Source organism: Otolemur garnettii, unplaced genomic scaffold (assembly GCF_000181295.1).
Source record: "Otolemur garnettii isolate 467f Iridium unplaced genomic scaffold, OtoGar3 scaffold00051, whole genome shotgun sequence".
Taxonomy (NCBI): Eukaryota; Metazoa; Chordata; class Mammalia; order Primates; family Galagidae; genus Otolemur; species Otolemur garnettii.
Genome location: NW_003852446.1, coordinates 1,733,160 through 1,753,644, shown reverse-complemented (window position 1 = coordinate 1,753,644; position 20,485 = coordinate 1,733,160). Strand labels below are relative to the sequence as shown.

Genomic DNA, 20,485 nt, shown 5'->3' with positions numbered 1-20,485 from the left:
AAAAAAAAAAAAAAAAAAAGAAAGAAAGAAATATTTCCAGTTTCCCCAAAGAAACTAAGACTTGGAATGATTAGAGAAGTCTGACTCCACTTTGAATTTGTTGTGACAAACTTAAATCCCTTCACCTCTTTTGGTCTCTGTGTCGAAGAAGGGTTGGAACTTTAAGATGACTCTAGCTGCTGGATTTTATCATTTTTTTCACAACCCATAGTTCTTGTCCTCTTACTGGATGCAGGGTGGGCCTCGGTACTGTAGAAGACACATGCTGTGGAGCTTCCCATATAATTAGGCAGGCAGAAAACACATGTGCAAAAAGGACCTAGTAGTTCAAGGCAGGCGAGATTCCGCATGTAATGAACAACACAGGAAAAACATTTTGGAAAAGGAAAATGAGCGAAAGATCATGGAACACTTCACAGGAAAGAAAGGAACTTGAACTATGTTTCGGAGGATGGATAGGATTGGGGTAGATGGAGAAAATAGGGACCAACTCTCAGAGAAGGGGAAATGAGATCAGAAAGGGGAGAAGTCTGGTGGAACGTGTGGGAGGCAATGAGAAGGGGTTTGGCAAGTCTTGGGATAGGAGTATATAAATATACGGGCAGACAGAAGAGCCCCCCCAAAAGAATGGAAGGATCAGACAGTAGTAGTTCATAATGCAGAACTGAAAAGTTGGCCCCTCACATACTCTTCAGGACATCTCAAAACCTCATCAAGGGCATGCCTAAATCCCCCAAATCTGTGACTGCAGATTATATTGGGCTGCCTAATTTCTCCCTCTTCATTTGTGTCTTCCAATAAAAGATACTTGACAGATAGGAAGAGGCTGTGCTGCTGGGAAGCATTTGATATTTGCTTATCTGGGGAATTTCTGATACCTTCTATGAGAGACACAAGCAGACACGTATCCTGGGAAAGAGATTTGGAACCCAAGATATAGAGCAAACCCTTTTTTGCACTGTCCAATAGAATTCTGCAGTGATGGGAATGTTCTGTATCTGTGCTGTCCAGTAAAGTAACCACTAGCCACATATGGCTACTGAGCCCTTAGCATGTGTCAGGTCTGACCAAGGAAATGAATTTTTGATTTTATTTAAATGTAAATGTAAATAGCCACATGTGGTTATTGGCTACCATGTTGGACCACAAAGCTCTAGTTGTGTGGAAAGACTGAAAACCACAATATCTCACGAATTCCTTGCAACAAATTCCAAGAATCTATACTTTTTGGCCAGATGTGGTAGCTCATACCAGTAATACTAGCATGCTGGGAGGCCAAGGCTGGTGGATCACTTGAACTCAGGAGTTTGATATCAGCGTGATCAAGAGCAAGACCCAATCTCAGGAGGCTGAGGCAAGAGGATCACTTGAGCCCAAGAGTTTGAGGTTGCTGTGAGCTATGATACCATGACGCTCTACCCAGGGTGACAAAGTGAGACTCTGTCTCCAAAACAAAACATAGAAGATGAAGAAGTTTATACATGTGTAACACTTTCCTGTTTCTTTCCATATTCCAAATCACAAGGAAACTTACAATCAGCCTTTCCAGAGAATCAAAGAAGAATCACATTACAGTGCTCGCTTTGGTTGGCAGCACATATACTCAAATTGGAATGGTATAGAGAAGATTTAGCATGGCCCCTGTGCAAGGATGATACACAAATTCGTGAAGTGTTCTATATTAAAAAAAATCATGTTATAATGGAACTGCCATATCTATCCATCTATCCTTAGGCTCCGTTCTGCCAGCTCCATATGAGCAGAAATAACACTGAATAATAACCCTGACGTGGGCATAATATAACTTGGCTATTACATGTTATCAACATTAAATTCAGTTCTAAATTTTATACTGGCTGGAAAAGAAAACTATTCTCACCCTTTTACTATTGGGTGTTCAATTTAAGTCTTAAATTTCATTTACGTAAACTGAGGCACCTAGCACAGAGGTAAACATCTCGTAGGAAGGACCAGTATGTAAAAAATATACCCATTTATCCAACTCTTCACCCATCTGTTCACCTATTTGTTCACTCATCCACCCATCTACCCATCCATCCACCCAACCCAGCCATCCACTCATCCAGCCATCCACCCATTCAGCCATCCAGCCATCCAGCCATTCAGCCATTCAGCCATCCACTCATTCAGCCATCCACCCATTCAGCCATCCACCCATTCAGCCATCCACCCATCCAGCCATCTACCCATCCAGCCATCCACTCATTCAGCCATCTACCCATTCAGCCATCCACCCATCCAGCCATCCACCCATCCAGCCATCCACCCATCCAGCCATCTGCCCATCCATTCACCCATCTATTTATCCCTGAAATATGTTTACCAACTCACAAAAGATAGTTTTTCTTTCATGTAACCAGGTAATGAGAGCTTAGCCAAGAGGAACAGTTAAGAAGCAGGTGACATACATGATACATTTTTAAGAATATGTTTGCAGATGAATCCCCCCAAATCAGAATATTAATAATAATGATGCGAATAGTATGCATTAACGAAACATAATTTTAACTAGTCAATATTTTTGATCATTTAGCACAAGGAACTCCATGGGGCACGGTATAGGATACAAGACTGTATAGGAAATCTCTGCCCTTAACATCCTTAATAATCTACCTAAAAATTTAAAGCAATGAATATGAGTGGCTTAAAAAAATTTGAAGTGAAACACTTCAAAATAGCATAATGAAAGATAATTCATGCCTCAGATAATAGGTGTCAACAAGAGGGTCAGGAAATTTGGGCTAGAGTGGTCCAACTTAGGGCTTTCAGGAGGAGGCTTGAGCCAGATCCTGAATGACAAGGAAGATGACAGAGAATCTGAAGATTTGGCTCGGCACCCACAGCACAATGATTATATGCACCGAGGCTGGTGGGTTTGAACCCAGCCCGGGCCAGCTAAACAACAATGAAAATTGCAATAAGAAAATAGCGGGGTATTGTGGCGGGTGCCTGTAGTCCCAGGTACTTGGGAGGCTGAGGCAAGAGAATCACTTAAGCCCAAGAGTTTGAGCTTGCTGTGAGCTGTGATGTCACAGTGCTCTACCCAGGTGTCTCAAAAAAAAAAAAATCTGAAGATTTTACAACTTGGACAGATCATAGAAATTACTTAACTCTGTTCCATCATTCTATACATTGTTAAACTAAGGTCCGAGAGTTAAGTGACGTGGTCCAACTTCCTCACATGAATATTAATGGCAGGAAAATGCCTAAATTGCAGGTTTATGAATGCCCATTCCAAGCCTCTGCACCACACAGGATGAGTACAGTCTTATATTTTGGAAAAGAGAAAGCATTCTGGAGAGTGGGTGGAGCACAGCATAAGCAAGGAAGCAGAGCCACCCACGGCCCAGTGCCACCACCGTGTATGAGGACATCAGTTTGTGTGTAAGGGCAGAAAACGTGCAGGAGAGGGAAGACAGGAACTTGCTTGAATGCAAACCCACAGCTGGTCAGTCGTGTGAATCCCCAGAATTCTGGTTTCTGGGACCACTTTAAAGTCTCCCTTTGACATGGTGATACCAGTATAACCTTTTCTAGAAAATTGTTATTCTTTTCATAGTGACAAAGACTCAAGTTCACGTGGGGAAGGGGAAGCCTACAGAAGGGAGGTTGGGATGACGATGGCCAGCCTACAGGAGGCAGGGATGGATTGTTATTACTACGTGTCCCACTCATACCTCAGAAGCTCTGACTCAGTAGATTTAGGAAAGGGCGTAGGACTTTGAATGTTTTTAAAGCTCCCCTGTAATTCTGACGATCATCCAGTTCTCTTCTGGTTCACCCTTTTACCAATCTATCTAACACAGACTACCACCTTGGAAAACGGTTGGACAATATTTATTAAATATAGGCCCCCTGTGACCCAGCAATTTCATTCCTAGACACATACTCAGGAGAAATAAACACTTATGTTCCCCAAAAGACATACATGAGAATGTTATTAGCAATCCCACACTGGAAACAACGTAATGTCCATCAGTATTAGACTGGATAAATCCACTGGGCAAGAGAACGCTACACACAATTAAAAAGAATAAACCACTGTTCTGTGCACCAGTGTGGACGGCTATCCCAGAAATAATGATAAGCATAAGATGCCAGACACCAAGGAGTACTTACTACCTGATTCCATTTATATGAGATTTAAAGAACTGGGCAGAAATAATCTATGGTGAATGAAATCAGAATGGTGATTGCCTCTGTATGGGGGATATTAACTAGGAAAGGTTATAAGGGAAACTCTGGGGAATGCTGGAGCTGTCCCATGTTTTCATCTAGATAGTGGTCGTGCAGTTACATAAACATGTACAAAAACATATTGAGCCACAACGTATTGAGTTTACTGTGTTTATGGGTCATACCTTGTAAAGAAGAAAAAGCACTGAATATATATTTGCTCTGGCAACCTCGTGAAGCTGTTATAAGAATCCCACAGCTTTCAAAAATGAGATGAATAGGAAAATACAGTCTTATATTATTTAACTAGCTCAATACCTATTCTTCCTGTTGAAAATTGGTTAGCTGCACTACCTATGATTCAGGTGATCCATGCTTGTTTTAAGTCTTAGCAAATCACAAAAGTTATTGGGGATCGCCTAGTAATTTCTGAACTTGGAGAGGACAAGCAGTTGGGCTTTTAAAAGACTTTTCCCTTTCTGCTGCTGGTGAACTTGGTCTGCCTTTGAAACTCGGGAGAAGAGTTCCCTGCAGCTGCCCCTCTACATTCTGGGCCCTCACTTTCCTTTCGCTTTCCCTCCCCAAGAAGACAGTAAACACCATCTGTACCACTGCACTCCGCAATCCGGAAACCAAAACCTCTCCTTCCCATCAAGAAAATTACCCTCATCCTGAAGTGCCCTGGGCCATTGGTGACGAGCCATAAACCTTCTGCCAGCTCCAAAGTTGGCCAGCCCTGAATCAACACCTGCAACTGTCTGTGGTCAGATAGTATGTGGGGGGCAAAGGCGCAGGGTGGGAGCGTGCTGAAGGTTTGTGGAGGGGCTGGAGAATCCCCGTCTGGTTGGCGCAGTGTGTAAGCCTTGTTTCTGGGCTATTACTTTCCCATCTTTGAAAACGTCGCATGTGCTGAGGAGTGTACTTTGGGCAACATAAACACGTGTCCACAAATACTGATAGCACTATCTTTATTTGTCCATAACTCAACAAAGCCAGATCACCTGAGGACTGTTTGTTCCTCAGAAAATGAGACTCCAGCACCACATGTGTTAAAATGTGGGCATTTTCTCCGGAGTACAAACTTGCAAGAGCTGCCTCTCTGTCTTTCCCGGAACACTCTCACATCCTTAGATATCTTTAGCACATGACATACAGTTACTTTTAAGATAAAAATGTATAGTCTCTGGTTCATTGCACCGATTTTTCTTAATTTGGCCATGTGGTCTGTGCTGTGTCTGAAAGTCTATTCATTATGGGGGGCCGATTTCCAGAGCACAGAGGAACTTAAGATATATTCAATAATTTGTATGAACAATGGGCAGATAGTTCCTGACTTGTTAAGTCAAGCAAGTGATTTTTACATGACAGATGCTTGATAAGTGTTCAAAGAATGAAGACACATTTTTAAGAATGAGTAATTGTAAACTTTTATGCATCGTGCTCACAGAATATGTATATTCTGTATATTGAGGCAGTTCACCAATGTGTGTATTTCCCCAAATAACTCACTGTGCTGAACTCCATCTTTCCCCCCTCAAATGCCCCAAAGGCATGGCATACAGAAGCACATCCATAAAGATATTAAAATTAGAACCATGAATGGAGCTTTCTCCAGGGGAAAAAAAAAATGTAAACAATGCTTGATTTCCTTTTAAAAAGACTTAGAAAAACCAGCACACAAATGTTCAGTCACAGAGAGTCAAATACAAAATCAGCTGTGAAAAAAGTTAAACTGACTGAGGAAAATAAATTTCAGAGTAATGGGGCTTATTTTCTCCTCTTGGTTACTTCTGAAAGAATATTTTGAAGAAGAAATTCATTGGGACTGTTCTGTTCTCTGACAGTTTGCTCCTTAAAAAAAAAAGCATTTATCTAAGGTTTAAACTCTATTGGGTGTGATAGTCTTTCTCACTGGTCAATTAATTTTTCAGGCAGAGAGAAGTTAGGAAAGGCAGCGTTAAATAGATCGTCTCCAAAAAACACACCTCACTCACTCTTAGGCTTAGAGAATTTTTGGTCTCGTTTGTTTCCCACTGTCCCCACCGTTCACTCACTTTTCCTTCTTACACCAACCTGTCAAACTCAAGAAGTAATCCCCAGAACGAAAACATGCCTCGAAGGGAATCTGAGTTTGAGTAAAAGTTCCCCTTGTGCAAACAGCTCCATCTGTCCCTGTCCTGACATGGGAGCTCATTTACCGAGGCATCTGCCACCTCCAGAGAGCATGTAACTCTCAGCCAGCACTTACCTGTCCGCTGAGAGCGCCGTGAGTGTGAAGACAGACACCCCCACAGAGGTAAGCTGTATAAAGGGGATCAGTTTGCAGCCAATCCTGCCAAACAGCCATCTGTTGGCCAGATACCTGCTGGCATCCACAGGCGCGCATGTTACCAGGAGGAGCAGGTCTCCCAAAGCCAGACTGGAAATAAACAGGTTCGGAACATTTCGCATGGACTTGACTGTACAGAAGATCTTGATCAAAGTGATGTTGCCAATGAGGCCTATCAAAATGATAGCCCCATAAATTGCAGGGATGACATACAAGATTCCCGGGTGGAACCAGTCATCGTTCGTGGGGAGATCCACACTGTGATTGGAGGCGTTGCAGTGCACGAAATGGTCCACTTCCAAGTTCAGAAGGAAACAGTCATTTTCAGCCATCTCTGGAGGGTTTTTTCCCACCTAAAAGTGTCTTTAGAGGCTGTTTCTTAACTTTTGATTTTGTAATTGGGTGAAGTTGAAGACCAGATCTATGCTGGGCTCTTTATCTTCTTTAATAAAAGTCCTCTGAGTACCTATATCCTATAGAATTCAAAACTGTCTGCCACTATTTTTGATGCTGGTCCTTCACATGACCAGTGCAATACAACTCTAAATTCACTAAGTTAACAACCAAAACTCAGCCACAAAAAGGCTTAGAATTAAACTCCCTCTGTATTGGCTCTTCCTACCTCCATCCCAGTCTGAGTCTCCTTGGCTGCAGTTTACTAAGAACTTTTGCCCTGCTATTTTCACACAGCATTTCCTCCCTTCCCTGATATTTAGAACCTGAAGGTTTAAAGTGGGTAGAAAAAAACTGCACTGAGAAATCCTCCAACCCTATAGGCAGGAAGCTTTGCACGTCACCAGCTTCATCAGCAAACCGCAGCTCTGCTGAGCTGAGGCTCTGAAGAGGAACTAAGGTTACTTATAGACAGAGAATGCCAGCCCCCTGCTGGACACTTCGGTCACTGCCCAGTCGCTTACTTTCTCCAAAGGACCATCAACCAGCCGCAGTTCCTACATGCCTGGATGCCTTTGGCCTCTCGTGTAAGTGCGCAGCAAGGAGGATAGCTATTTAATAGATGTTGCTAGCACTCTGCAAAGGCGCCGGAAATCTTTCTGCTTCTATCCCCACGCATTCCGGGAACTCTTATCCCATGTTCTCAGCTTTTCTAATACATCAACGTGCCACATTAAGGTTGCTATAAAATGAGGTGTGTCTGCGAATTCAATGCCAACAGATGCACAGTGTGTCTGTGTGTGAGCTGTCCGGCTCAGTCTTACACTGTCTCTTTAAACGGGGACTGCTCCTGAGAAACGCACCCACAGTACCCACACCTTAAACCTTCAGCAACTGACATCTGGAAAAGCAGAAGCCCCATACACACATGCTCTTTCCTGTACATTTGCCAAGCTATTCTTGTTCCCTTTACCAGGGAGAAATTAAATCTGAAGCTGGCTGTATCCTGAACACGCAAAGATCAATAGTCTTCCAGAAAAATGAGTCTTTTCTTTTTTTCTTTTATGATGTTCTTTTCTCATTGATCCCCCAAATTACATGAGTTGGCATTTTGATGCAGCTATATGCAATTTTTTATTGAATGCTTGCCACATTTTATAGCAAATTTCCTCTTAAGCCCTGAATGGGAAATAAAGAACTGTAAAAGAGTTACAGATATAATACTGAGGAATTGGGCAGTGAAAAGAAATAAGTTATAGTTGAAGAAGTACTAGGAAAGGCTTCAGTGAGGTGGTACTATTAGAATTAGGACCTTTAGCCAAGAACTACTAAATATATTATGAGGTTATACCTTCAAGATTTATACGGAGCCAGTTCTTCTGGCACATGACAGGAAGCCAGAGACTAACAGGGTCTGGTTTTTCAGGACCCATAAGGAATAGAGAACCTTGCACGTATTGCCATGCCAGAGCCCACCAAGAAAGCCTCCAAGTGTGTTGTCATGGACACTTCCAGCGGCAGCATTGAGGCTTCTGCCATCCTCCTTCTGGAAACACGAAGGCTCATTACTCCCCTCAGCCAGCAGGAGGGAGACCGATGCAGCATGGGCAGAGACAGAAGAGCTTCTCAGTGAAGACGGGTATCGCCTGCAATGAGTCAATAACCATGAGCTAGGGCTCATCTGATGCCAGCAGTGTAGCTTCCAGATGTAGCACACGGGCTCTGTGCTTCAATTTGGTTCCCTGTTTTATGACTTTGATGAGTTACTTAGTGTCTTAAGCTTCAAGTCCCTCATTTGTAAAGCGGGGATAATTCGCAAAGTTAAATGAAAGGACTCATGTTAAGACTATATAGTATTTAGCACATAGTAAGTGCTCAATTAATATTAGCTATTATTATTATTTTGGGATTGAGGGGGAAAGACTGGCTTTGGAAAAGTCTAATAAGGTCAGAAGAGCAATTGACCTCAGATCCACAGGCCAGGGATTCACATGAGTGAATCAGCAAGTCCTCTATCCACTTGGGAAAAAATGATGAAACATCTACCAGTAGCCAGGCCCTGTGCAAGAGGCTGGGAAGAACGACGTGAAGATATGCACTCTCATAGCTATTCAGACCCCCATGCCCTCTTGTAAATGAAGCAAGTACCTTTTCTCCAGAAAAAGTGATATCTGATGGCAAAGGCTGAGTGTTTGGTGGGGCCTTTTGAATGGAGAAAATAGTATGTGCCTAAGGATAGAGGCATAAAGGAAAAAGCATGGCATTGAGCTGGGGACAGCTACAAGTCCAGAAAGGCCATCAGATTGAAAGACAGGGGGTAGGAGAACAGTCTGAAATGTAGTTAGACAGGGGGAGGTTTGGGCGTGATTGTGATAGATCTTCTCTTCTTGCTAAGAAGTTCAGTCTAGAGGGCATATTTTTGCTTCACGAAGAGGACTTCTGGCTATAGTTTCCTTTTATTTCTTTAGACACCCTGTGTGCTGAGTCAGTCTCACTTCTTAAATACAACTGGGCAGCTGGTGTTTCTATCCACGTAAGTGGACTTTGGTAGATATTGATTTCTCACAGCTGCTGTTCACATTATGTGTTCTGCAGCGCCAGAGAATGTTCTCGTGATATTTTAGGAGAAAAGGTATATTGAGGCTTGACACCTAATATTTTCTGGGATCAAGGATTCTGTAAAAAGCTATTTAGAAAATTTTCGTGTCATTTCAACTAATTAGCTATAATAGCTCTTCGTCCCTACCATTATGTGTCACCTTCCAGCAGGGGACAAAGCATACTCAGACATTTGCTTGCTTTTTTATTTAGTGGTGAGCATGAGATGCCTTTGACTTATGAAATGACACGGAGCAAATAGAATGCAAAGTCCCCGTCCTCGGGAACTCCAGTTTCTGAATAGAAGTGGAGTGTGACTCAGCAAGTGTCCTCCCTTATGTGTTGGAGCAGAGGTGTCACTTCTATCTTAGTCAATAGAGTCACATTTTCCATTCTTTCAGAAAAGTGGAGTTTCTGTGGGACTTTAACATGAGGGGGGCAGTGACTTGGTAGAATTTGGGAAGATGAGTGAATTTGATGGGACCAAGGGGAGTAGAGACAAAGCCTCTTCCCACTGGCGATGGGCATGGCTCTGTGTCTTCCTATAGCTGGTATTCTTGGTAGAACAGCAATGCAGATATACAAACAAGATAGGCAGAGTGGGCAGAACATGTCGGTGGAACTGGAGTAAAAAGAAGGGAATTACCTGGGTCTGTTTGAGAGATAGTCTACCTGAAACAAAGGTTTGGAGTGAAGTGAAAAAGGAGAAATAAAGGAGATCAGATTTCCTGGGGAAGGCTCTGCATTTAAAGTTTCAAGTTGGACTTTAGCCTTAAGACATCATCAAGATTGCCTGGGGTGCTTTGTCAAATTACAGATGCTGAGGCCCTCCCTAGACCCACTGACCTGAAATCTCCAGGGATAGAATCCAAGAATCAGTATTTCTCATGAGATCCACAGAGAATCTTAGCACTTTGCTATGTGGGGGATCTGTGATGCAGGCAATGTGAAATCCACAGATCACACCAACATGACGGTACTTGTTCTTTCCCTTCCACTGAAGGAGAGAGTAAGGTATAAAGCACATTTGGGAGAATATTGCTATGGGCTCTTGCTACCCAAAATGTACCCTTCCTTGAGCCAGCAGCATGAACATGGCCTGAGAGTGTGTTAGAAATGCAGAACCTCAGGCACTACCCCAGACCTCCTGATAATCTGCATTTTAACAAGATTCCCACAGCATTCATGTGCACATTAAAATGTGAGCCATGCTGATCTAGGTATTAGAGTTATGTGGTGGCAAAGATCAAGACATCAAGATGCAAACTGGGAGCAGATGGGAGATTGGGATCCCAAGTCTCTCATTTGGAATGAAGCCAGCAACTGGACTGACTCAAAGTTGAACTAAGAAGCATGGAATTGGGACTTTTAAATATCCCTGATAATTGCTGAGACTTGCTCCAGACTCCATGTAGGTAAGTTGCTTTTGCCACAATACAGGGCAAGAATCCCATCACTGATGTGAGGGAATACAGGCGATGGAGAGGCCCAAGATGGTGATTTATTTTTATTTTTACTATTTTTCAAGCTTGTGACTCAGAATTAAGAGCAAGGGAAAGAGAGAAGCCTCTCTGGAGGGAGAGACTGAATTTGCTTTTAGGCATACTGAGTTTGCTATATGACCAAGGGAATATAAGAAACTCAGAGGAAATGAGAGGTGATGTCCAAAGGCAGAGAGGTAAATAATTAAGAGGACTGTCTGAGAACTAGGTGCTGAATGCCAAGTAGTTTAAGTGTATAGTGAAAGAGTTCACAGAGAATCAAGTGAAGGTAGGCTTTGAGGAGAAGGTCTTGTGGCAGAAGTCAGTGGGGACTGAGCATCAGTTCAACATTAGATTTGTGACATGCGGTGGAGAAGCTGCTCAAAAGATTGCTGCAACTCTTGAGAAGAATCAGAGATGTCATATTTTAGTGCTGCAGCAGGAACAAAAGAGACAGGAGACTATATCCAGATCCCAAAATGTTGGATTCATTTCAAGTTCCCTTTTCTTTTTTCAACATTTCGTGACTTTTCATGGGGCCTGGAAACTTCAGAGAAAGATGGAGGGGAGTCTTCTGGAAAAAAGAGCCACGTTTCATTTTGAGCCATATGAAGCTGCAAAGGTAAATGCAGAATGCCTAGAGAAAGCCTCAAGAGAAAGGTCAAGTTCTCAGTCAGAATGAACCTAAGAGAACACCTGGTGTGGTGGTGTATTTTAAAACAAGTTGCTGGCATTCTTTCCTTCAAGAGGTGGAGATTGATTCCCACCCTATCCCCCTTGCATGTGAGCTATTATTTAGTAATGTTCTCCTGGCAAATAGAATGAGGCAGCAGGGACATTGTGTATCTTCCAAGGCTAGAAGATGACGGACATTGCAGCTTTCTCCTCACATTCTCTGCATCACTTGTTTTGAAGGAAGTCAGTTGCCACATCATGAGGATAGTTAAGTGATGCTATGGACAGGTCCACATGTGAGGAACTGAGACCTTCTGGCCATAGCTATGTGAGTGAGTTATTTTGGAAGTGGATCCTCAGCCTCGGTTGAACCTTCAGATGATTGTAGCCCAAACTGACATCGTGACTGCAACCTCATGAGAGATTCTGAGTCAGGAACCACCCAGATAAGTCACTCCAGAGTTAATAAATGCTTGTTTTTTAATGCACTGTTTCATGCTCAATTTGTTATGCAGCAATAGATAATACCTGGTCAGTAAAAGGAATGGAGAAGAAGAAGAAAGAAAACCACAGAAAAGAAAGACCAGAAAAGGCAAATGCTATAAACCTGACTTGAACCTTGAGTGGTCAGACAGGGTGTGAGAGAAGAAAAGTATGGTCAAATCTAGAAAAGTTGTACAGGCTGAAACTCACTTGTCATCCAGAAACTCCAAAGTTTCTTATCTGGATAAAATATATGTACTTTAAACATATTATAAATGAGCTGAACTTTCTTGGTCAGCCACCATGTACCTAGAAATTAGATAATTTATATTCCATTTTTACTTCTGCTCAGTGAACTTGGACAAATGAAATCAATTTGATGAACATTATTTGTCACTGAACCGTGCTGTAGATTCTCCTTTCATAAAGTACATGGACATTTTCCCCCTGCCTACACCCCAGGACTGCTCGATGAATTAGTACCACCCAATATCACCAAAGGCAAATGAAAGTGGTACTGTCCCTCTGCCTTAGCCATTTCGTCCAGCTTTCTCTTCTCTCCTGGGAAGATTTGATCAGTGTAGCCCTAGACTCTCTGATACGTATCCCTTTATTATTTCTACCTCCAATAACAGATGTCTAAGAATACAACATGTTGCTGAGATGGATTCTTTTTTAAACATTGTATTTTGAAAAAAAATTAAGTCCACAGAAATGTTAAAAAGATAGTACAAAGAGCGCCAGTGTTCCCTCCACCCAGCTCCCTCCATTATTAACATCTTCCAAAATGAAAAAAAATACTAGCATTGGTACAGTACTATTATCTAAACTATAGACTTTATTCAGACTTTGCCAGTCTTTCTACTACTGCCATTTTCTGTTCCAGGGCTCAATCAAACATACCACATTGCAGGACATTAACATTATTCTTTAGGCTACTTTAAACTGTGATCATTTCTCAGACTTTCCTATCTTTTCTGACCTTGACACTTGTGAAGAGCATTGGTCAGGTATTTTGTAGAATGTCCCTCCATTTGGGTTTGCCTGATGTCCTTCCATGATTCAAATGGAGATATAAATTTTGGAGAGAAAAACCCTAGGGGTAAGACACTCTTCTCATCAAATTCTAGAGCCCAGAAATTGGAAAAGAGACTTACAGGTCTAATTCAAGGTGTTGGCAGAGTAGGCTCCTTTTGGAGGCTCTAGGGAGAGTTGTTCCCTGCTTCTTCCAGCTACTGGTGGTTCCAAACCTTCCTTGGCTTGTGGCCACATCACTCCAATGTCTACTTCTGTTATAGTCTTCTCTTCATCTGTAGATACATCTCCTTCTGTCTCTCACTTATGAGGACCCTTGTGATACATCGAGCCCACCTGCATAATCAAGGATAATCTCTCCATCTCAAGATTTTTAATTTAATTGTGTCTACAAAGTCTCTTTTGCCATGGAAGGGAACGTATTTACAGGTTCCAGGGATTAGGATGTAGATATCTTTGGGAGCCATTATTCAGCCTGCCACATAGTACGTGATTATCCATATGATTTATCAGTGGTGATGTTAAGCTTGATCACTTGGTTAAGGTGGTATCTGCTAGGATTCTTCAATATAAAGCTATATTTGGGGTGAGAGATTACTTCTAATTGCTAGAAATAGGATTTTACTCCCATCTAAATAAGTAATGATGTTGACATTTCATAGCCATTCAACACCACTTATATTAAGTTCTTCTCTCCACCAGAGCTAGTTCTAGGAAATACAACAATTAGTGAGCAATGGTCCCTGCTCTCAGGAGCTAATTGCCTAACTAGGATGCCATTTTCAAGTTCTTTAAAGAAAGCTATTTTGTAAACATATAGACAAGCGTTCCTTTTTAAACAATCTGAAAGCTGCTTCAGCAATCACCTCTGACTGGATAGTGGGTTTAAAGTCATATAAGAATGGACAGTAATGTTCTTACGGCTTCTGAAGTATCGTTGGACTTTCTGTGACTATTTTCCACTTTAAATGCTCTCTTGAATTCTTTTGTCAGAGGTTAGTATTATCATCTCATGGGCAAACCAATAAAAATGCCATCAGATTTCTCATGAGAAAGTCTGGCTTTTATTTTCTTTCCAGCCAGATTTATGGGACAAAATAGCCAGGATGTACCCTCAGACGCTGGGTGCTCATGTAACTAAAGTGAATCCAAACCTCACATTTCACCTTTTGTCTTTGGCCTGTAAAATAACACACCATGTTCTTCTCTCAGGAAGATCTTGGAAAACGAGCTTATCCATAGATTTTTCTCCAAATGCCACTATGGCACTTCAAACTCAGAGTGGTTCCATGGGAACTCTTACTCAATATCAAAACTCTGTTAGTTTTGCTACTTGAAAGAGGCTCACCTTAAATTAACTCCAAGTCATGTCTGAAATATATAGCCCATACCAAGTTCTTCAAGTCAAATACAGCTGAGAAATACCCAGGGAATTTATCACTCACGTATTGTAAAATTCAAGCTGCCCCTTGCTTCACTAAAAGATATCAGAGGCAGAAATTCGATTCAAATTTCTCATTAGCTGTCTGCCTTCAATGAAGTCACTTTTAAACTCTAAGCTTCCATTTCTTTTCACAAAAAAGGGATTTAAATGATGTTTACATTTTCCTTCTCTATCTCATAGAGATTGTTGTAAAATTCAAGCAAGATAGCAAGTATGAAGGCATTTGAAAAGCTATAAAGTCCTAAACAATTTTAAGTGACTATAGTGAATTATTGCAATTTTTTTTTGTGTGTGTTTTGGCCGGGGCTGGGTTTGAACCCACCACCTCCGGCATATGGGGCCGGCGCTTTACTCCTTTGAGGCATAGGCGCCGCCTGAATTATTACAATTTTTTTTAGGTGTGATAACAGTATTGGGATGCTTTTAAAATTTCTTATCTTTGAAAGCAGAGGGGCGCACGTTTTTTCATAAGGGGTCAAATAATCAATATTTTAGACTTTGTCACTGGCGTGGAAAGCAGCCAGTAGATACTAGGTAAACGAGAAGGTGTGGCTTTGTTCCAATAAACTTTATTTATAAAACAGGGCGTGGGCCCACAGGTCAGAGTTTGACGGCACTGTTTCAGAGAAACTTGCTGAAATATTTAAGGATGAAATAATGTGACAGGCAGGCTTTGCTTCAAAATTATATGGAAAGTGGAGAAGTGGGTAAGGGGCGCAGATGAAACAGGATTGGCTCTGAGCTGATCATTGTTGACCATGGGTGAAATGTATGCGGTGGGGGGGTCCATGTTATGCATCTCTGTTTGTATAGGTTTTAAATTATCCACTATGTAGTTTTTGCACTGGTAAAAATGTGATTTATTATTAACATGGTTAAACGCCAACCAAGTAACTACTCACATATCTTGGCGTCTGTGGCTGAGTGGTTAATAGCGAAGCTTTCCCAAAGTCTTAGTGTATCATTCTGGCCTTTCAGATGCGTATTTCCTCTGTCATCAACTGATCTGAAGGTCTGAGACTAAAATACCATGGGGTGCCGGTGATTCGGAATGGACTTGGTTTCAGAGTGGCCTGGGGCTGGTCAGCCTAGGGAAAATGCCTCTTAGTTGCAGTGGGAACATGGACTGCTTTGCTCTATTCACTGACCCCCTCATCCTTCCTCACTCCTCCCCATCGACATATTAGTCTATTTCAAAGTCTGCTTGTGTCCCACATAAGGAAAATAGATAGCCAAATAGATAATGAGCGGTCCAGGATCTGTGAGAAGGGGTGAGCACAGCGGCTATCATAATAGAGTCGACACTGATTCCAGATGCTTTCCGTGTATTCCCGTGTGATGTCCTTCCAACCACCCTACGCCACAGCGCTCTCGACCCCTTTACAGATGAGGAAATGAGGCAGAGAGAGAGAAAGCGACTTGCCTGCAGTTACAGGCTGATGAATGCGTTCCTGTAATTGGGTGTTTAACCACTGGACAGCCCTGCCTCCCAGGGCAAGAAGGGGGGTCATGGAGACGCAGCCACACCCCAGCACTCCGCTGGGAGGCAAAATGGACAAATGCAAAAAAGAAAAAAAAAGATTAAGAGTAAGTAGAAACTAGGGATAAAGAATTAGAGAGCTGAAAGACTTGTGGGAAGACCCCAACTTTGTTCAGCAGCTGTGGCTTCTATTTCTACCTGGGCAATGGAATCGTGTGTTTCTGGGGATTTTTTTTGGGGGGGGGGGTTGCCTCTAGGGAAATAAACAGGATGCTCAGTTCCTGTCTCATATCTGCAGTCCCATTTCTTTAATATCAAAGTAATTTAAGATGTGGAATAGAAAGAAGCAAAAGCTCACAGCTTCCTAGCGCTAACAGGACCGCAGCTGGGCTTCCTTTTTCAATAAACAACACGAAACATCCTTGTTGACACGTGAAGCAAATTATGCAACATTTTGCTGAAAACACGTCTAGGCTTCAGGGCAACTCTTGGCAACAGTGAACATGCCCCCATTTCTTTAGCCTCACGGTAAAGAGGCTTCTGGTAGGATCAGAGCAGGGCTGGAACATGGTTTCTCACCTCCCTCTAGCACACCCCACTCCCAGCCCTAAGCCCACATCTCCATCCCTTGACCAGCAAGGAAATGCTGCCTTTCCAAATGAACAACTGTTCTGCTTTGTTGGGATGAGAGAGAACTCACTATAGTAATCGGAAAACATCGACTCCTCTTCCTTCATTTGTAAAAAACTCGCCTTCAGATGATTATGATTGACAAGGGTCTTCGGGGGCGGGGGGGGGGTTGTACCATTAGAATCAGTTACCAAAGTATATTTTCTTTCCTTCATCAAAGGTCTGAACATATGGGATCCCTGCCTTTGATAAAACATTGGCCAGACGCCCCAGGCTGTGAGGCAGACTTCAGGGTGAGACCTCCGTATGTCTACAGCAAAGAAAGCCTGGTTGCCAAGCTTATTTTTTTTTTTAAAGTAGAAAGTTAATGACTCTGAGCGGGTTATAGTAGATGACGATGTCTATAGGCTTCCAAGACATTCTGTTTGAGATTCGGTGACTTCAAATGGTCAAAGTAGCCGAACTCAATATATTTTTTAAAACTTTCAGTTAAAAATCACTGAGGTAAAAACAAATCAGAGCAGAAAAAGGAGGAGGAGAGGTTTTTGTTACTAAGCAACACAAATTGTACTCCAGATGAAAAATGTTTTTTACCTTTTCCCAGAAACTGGAAGACATGAAAAATATTAATAGCACTAAAGTTTTTCCTTAGCTATAACTACTGTCAAGCCTAACCTGGGCACATTCACCCCTCAAATTCTCACTCCAATCTCCAGGTCTATTCAAGAAAATTTGTATGCACACATGTGTATGTCAGAGGGTAGGAATTAGAATTAATATTCATTGAATATCAACTATGTGCCAGGCACCATTTGAAATGCTTTATATCTCTTTGGGCTTTGAACCTTATTAGGAAGGTACCATTTTTACTCCCATTTTAAAGATGAGGAAAGTGAGGTCCAGAGAGGTTTTCACGAAGTCACACAATTAGTCAATGCTAAAGCCTGGTTTCAAACTCAAGCAATCTGGCTAAGATTTCATGCTCTTAATACCATTCTAGTTTCATTGGATATCTGGAGAGGAATTCTTGCTATCTGGAATCAGATATTTTTTAGCTCTCAAATAGGTCTCCGTAGCTTCATAGCTGAGCAAACTAAGACCCAGAGAAGTTAAGGGACTGTCCCCAATCAATATTTATTATATCTACATTCTTATTGTGTTTTTGTCATCCAGTTCCTACAACATGCACCATTTTCTAATCATATTGTGGAGCTTCTAGAATACAAAGACTATGTCTTATTTATAAACCTAATTTTAATATTTCTCTTACGGACTATGACAAATTAGAAATATGTCCACATACTCTTCCAGCTCTATGTCCACACTTCCTTGAAATGCAACTTTGAGGCTCTTCCCATTAAAATGCAGAAGTTATCTCTCTATTATTCTGCCCTCCCTTTACAATATTTTCCCCCCATGAAATGTGGTAGAAGTGGTTTTGTGCCTGCTATAACCTTGGTCTCAAGAATCCTAACATGCTTAAATTTTACCACTGCAAAATTAACACAGGCGAGACACCTGGAGGATAAAAGAGAACATGAAATAAGGACAGACTATCACATCTAAGGCCATAAACATCACGCATCTCCCAGGTATGCCAATCATCATCCTCAGAAACATGAATGGGTCTGGCCCAGACTCACTGAGGAGAACCATCACCTAAGTCTAAGCCAAATTGTTGACTCACAGAATTGGAAACTAAATAAATGATTGCTCTTTCAAGCCACTAAAAGAGAGAGAGAAGGAGGAGGAGGAGGAGGAAGAGGAGGAGGAAGAGGAAAAAAGAAGAAAAAAGAAAAAGAATGAGAAGAAATAATCAGGTCTCCTGTGAGCTGAGGTATATATTTTTTCTTCCACCCACATCCATGATGCTTTCTCAGGAGACCTTTCATCAGAGGAACAATGACATCCACAGTGGAACAATGGCATCCACTCAGATCTTCCATCAGGACAAAACATGGTCAGCTACAACAAGTTCACTTAACTTAGAATCTCCAGCTGTTCAATGCCTTCAAGATCCACCTTAATTTTCTAGCTGAGGCCACACTCTTCCTAGGCAGCCCTCAGCTCAAAGGCTCAGTATGACCAGAGCACTAGGATCTGGTTATTTTTGCCTGCTGGGGGACTCTTTTCATCAGTGATCTTTGCCCCAGAGCGTGCCACTGGGTTGCTGGAGACTTAGAGCTGTTTCACGGTCCAAGGCTCTCCCTAGCCAATGCTGCTTCATCTCCCTTCATCTCCCTTTCATTTTCCCCAGGCATTACCTGTGCAACATATCTCTTTCTCACTTAATTCTGTTTCAATTTCTGCTTTTCAGAGAGAGCTCATCTGGCACAGGAACCAAATCTACTTTGTTGATACTCCTGACACTGAAAGTGAAGGAAAAGAATCCAGTTTAGAGGCCAACCATTTGAACGATGTCTTTGTTTCTCTTGTCTTTGTTACATGTGAGGTCTCTCAGTACAGAAGATACCCAACTTTTGATGATTCAGCTTAACAATTTTTGACTTGACTTTGCCATGGTGTATAAAAGTGATACGCATTCAGTAGAAACCATGCTTCCAGTACCCATCCATACAAGCATTCTATTTTTTACTTTCAGTAGAGTATTTAGCAAATTACATGAAATATTCAACACTTGATTATAAAATAAGATTTATGTTCAATGATTTTTCCCAACTGTAGGCTCATGTAAGTGTTCTGAGCACATTTAAGGTAGGCTAAGCTAAGCAATAATGTTTGATAGGTTAGGTATATGAAATGTATTTTCCGCTTATAATATTTTCAGCCTACAATGGGTTTATCAGGAAGTAACCCCATCATAAATCATGAGGAATTTCTGTATTAATATAAAATTTTGTATTTTCAAAAGCCTCCTCCATGAAAATGAATCTCAAGTTAATATCCCGTCCTTAGGAAATTCTGAAAACAATTCAAATGCAGTGAATTTAACTACACAGAGGTGCTTTTTCTTTATAGGTAAACTCTTTTATTGTCCTATAATTTTTTCTCACACCTTTCTAGAAATACCCTGAATATTCTTTACTTTCTCATACACCTAGCAAACTTCTCACTTTTAATGCCAAGTTCAAATGTCACTTATCTACAAAACCTTCCTGGAATTCCCAAGGCAGAGCTGTCCCACAGCGTTACTACCACCACCATCACCACCACCACTACCATCATCACTATTAAGATCTATTGACCATGACTCAATGGCAAATCTTGACTTAAAGCTACACGTGATTTAGTTGATCCTTACAGCCACACAATGCAGTAGGTAGTATTATTGCATTCATTCCACAGCTGAAGAATCAGAGGTACAGAGAGGTTAAAAGTCACATATCTAAAAAGAAACTGGGCTAGGGCTCCAACTCCAGAGCCCATCTCTTAAGGATTATGCTACAAAATAAGCTATACCTGAAAACAGCAGGCCCTGTTGTTTTCTTTTCCTAAATATCTCTTCTTAAGCAATAAGTGACTTTCAGTTAAGTCTGGCTCATAGCCAATAGGACTATGGCAGGAAAAAGGGTGAGAGGGAAAGACTCTGATTTTACCATTGATAAAGTTCACCTTGCAGATTTCTCAGAGCCCTCTTGTCTCCTACTCCCTTTATATTCCTTGGTCTGCAGTCTCCTCTCCTTTATACACCTCAGTTCCTTGAAATTTAAAGTGGAAAACTGAGACAGTTATGGCTCCTGGGTTCAAGTTATTGATGTTATTAGGGTCTACGTATTGGG

General features: G+C 41.7%; 1 protein-coding gene and 1 non-coding gene across 2 annotated transcripts in view; one reads left to right on the top strand and one right to left on the bottom strand.

The window, feature by feature from the left end:
• The window catches only part of GRPR (gastrin releasing peptide receptor), a 31,046-nt gene extending 23,798 nt beyond the window's left edge, over positions 1 to 7,248 (bottom strand). Inside the window, exon 1 of the mRNA XM_003791867.2 lies at positions 6,446 to 7,248. Coding sequence (XP_003791915.1) covers positions 6,446 to 6,858 — 413 coding nt within the window. The 5' untranslated portion in view covers positions 6,859 to 7,248. The remainder of the gene's footprint in view (positions 1 to 6,445) is intronic.
• LOC111726012 lies at positions 1,575 to 1,686 on the top strand. Its single transcript, XR_002773916.1, has one exon. It is a non-coding gene; the product is annotated as a U6 spliceosomal RNA (small nuclear RNA).
• Positions 7,249 to 20,485: the final 13,237 nt, after the last annotated feature.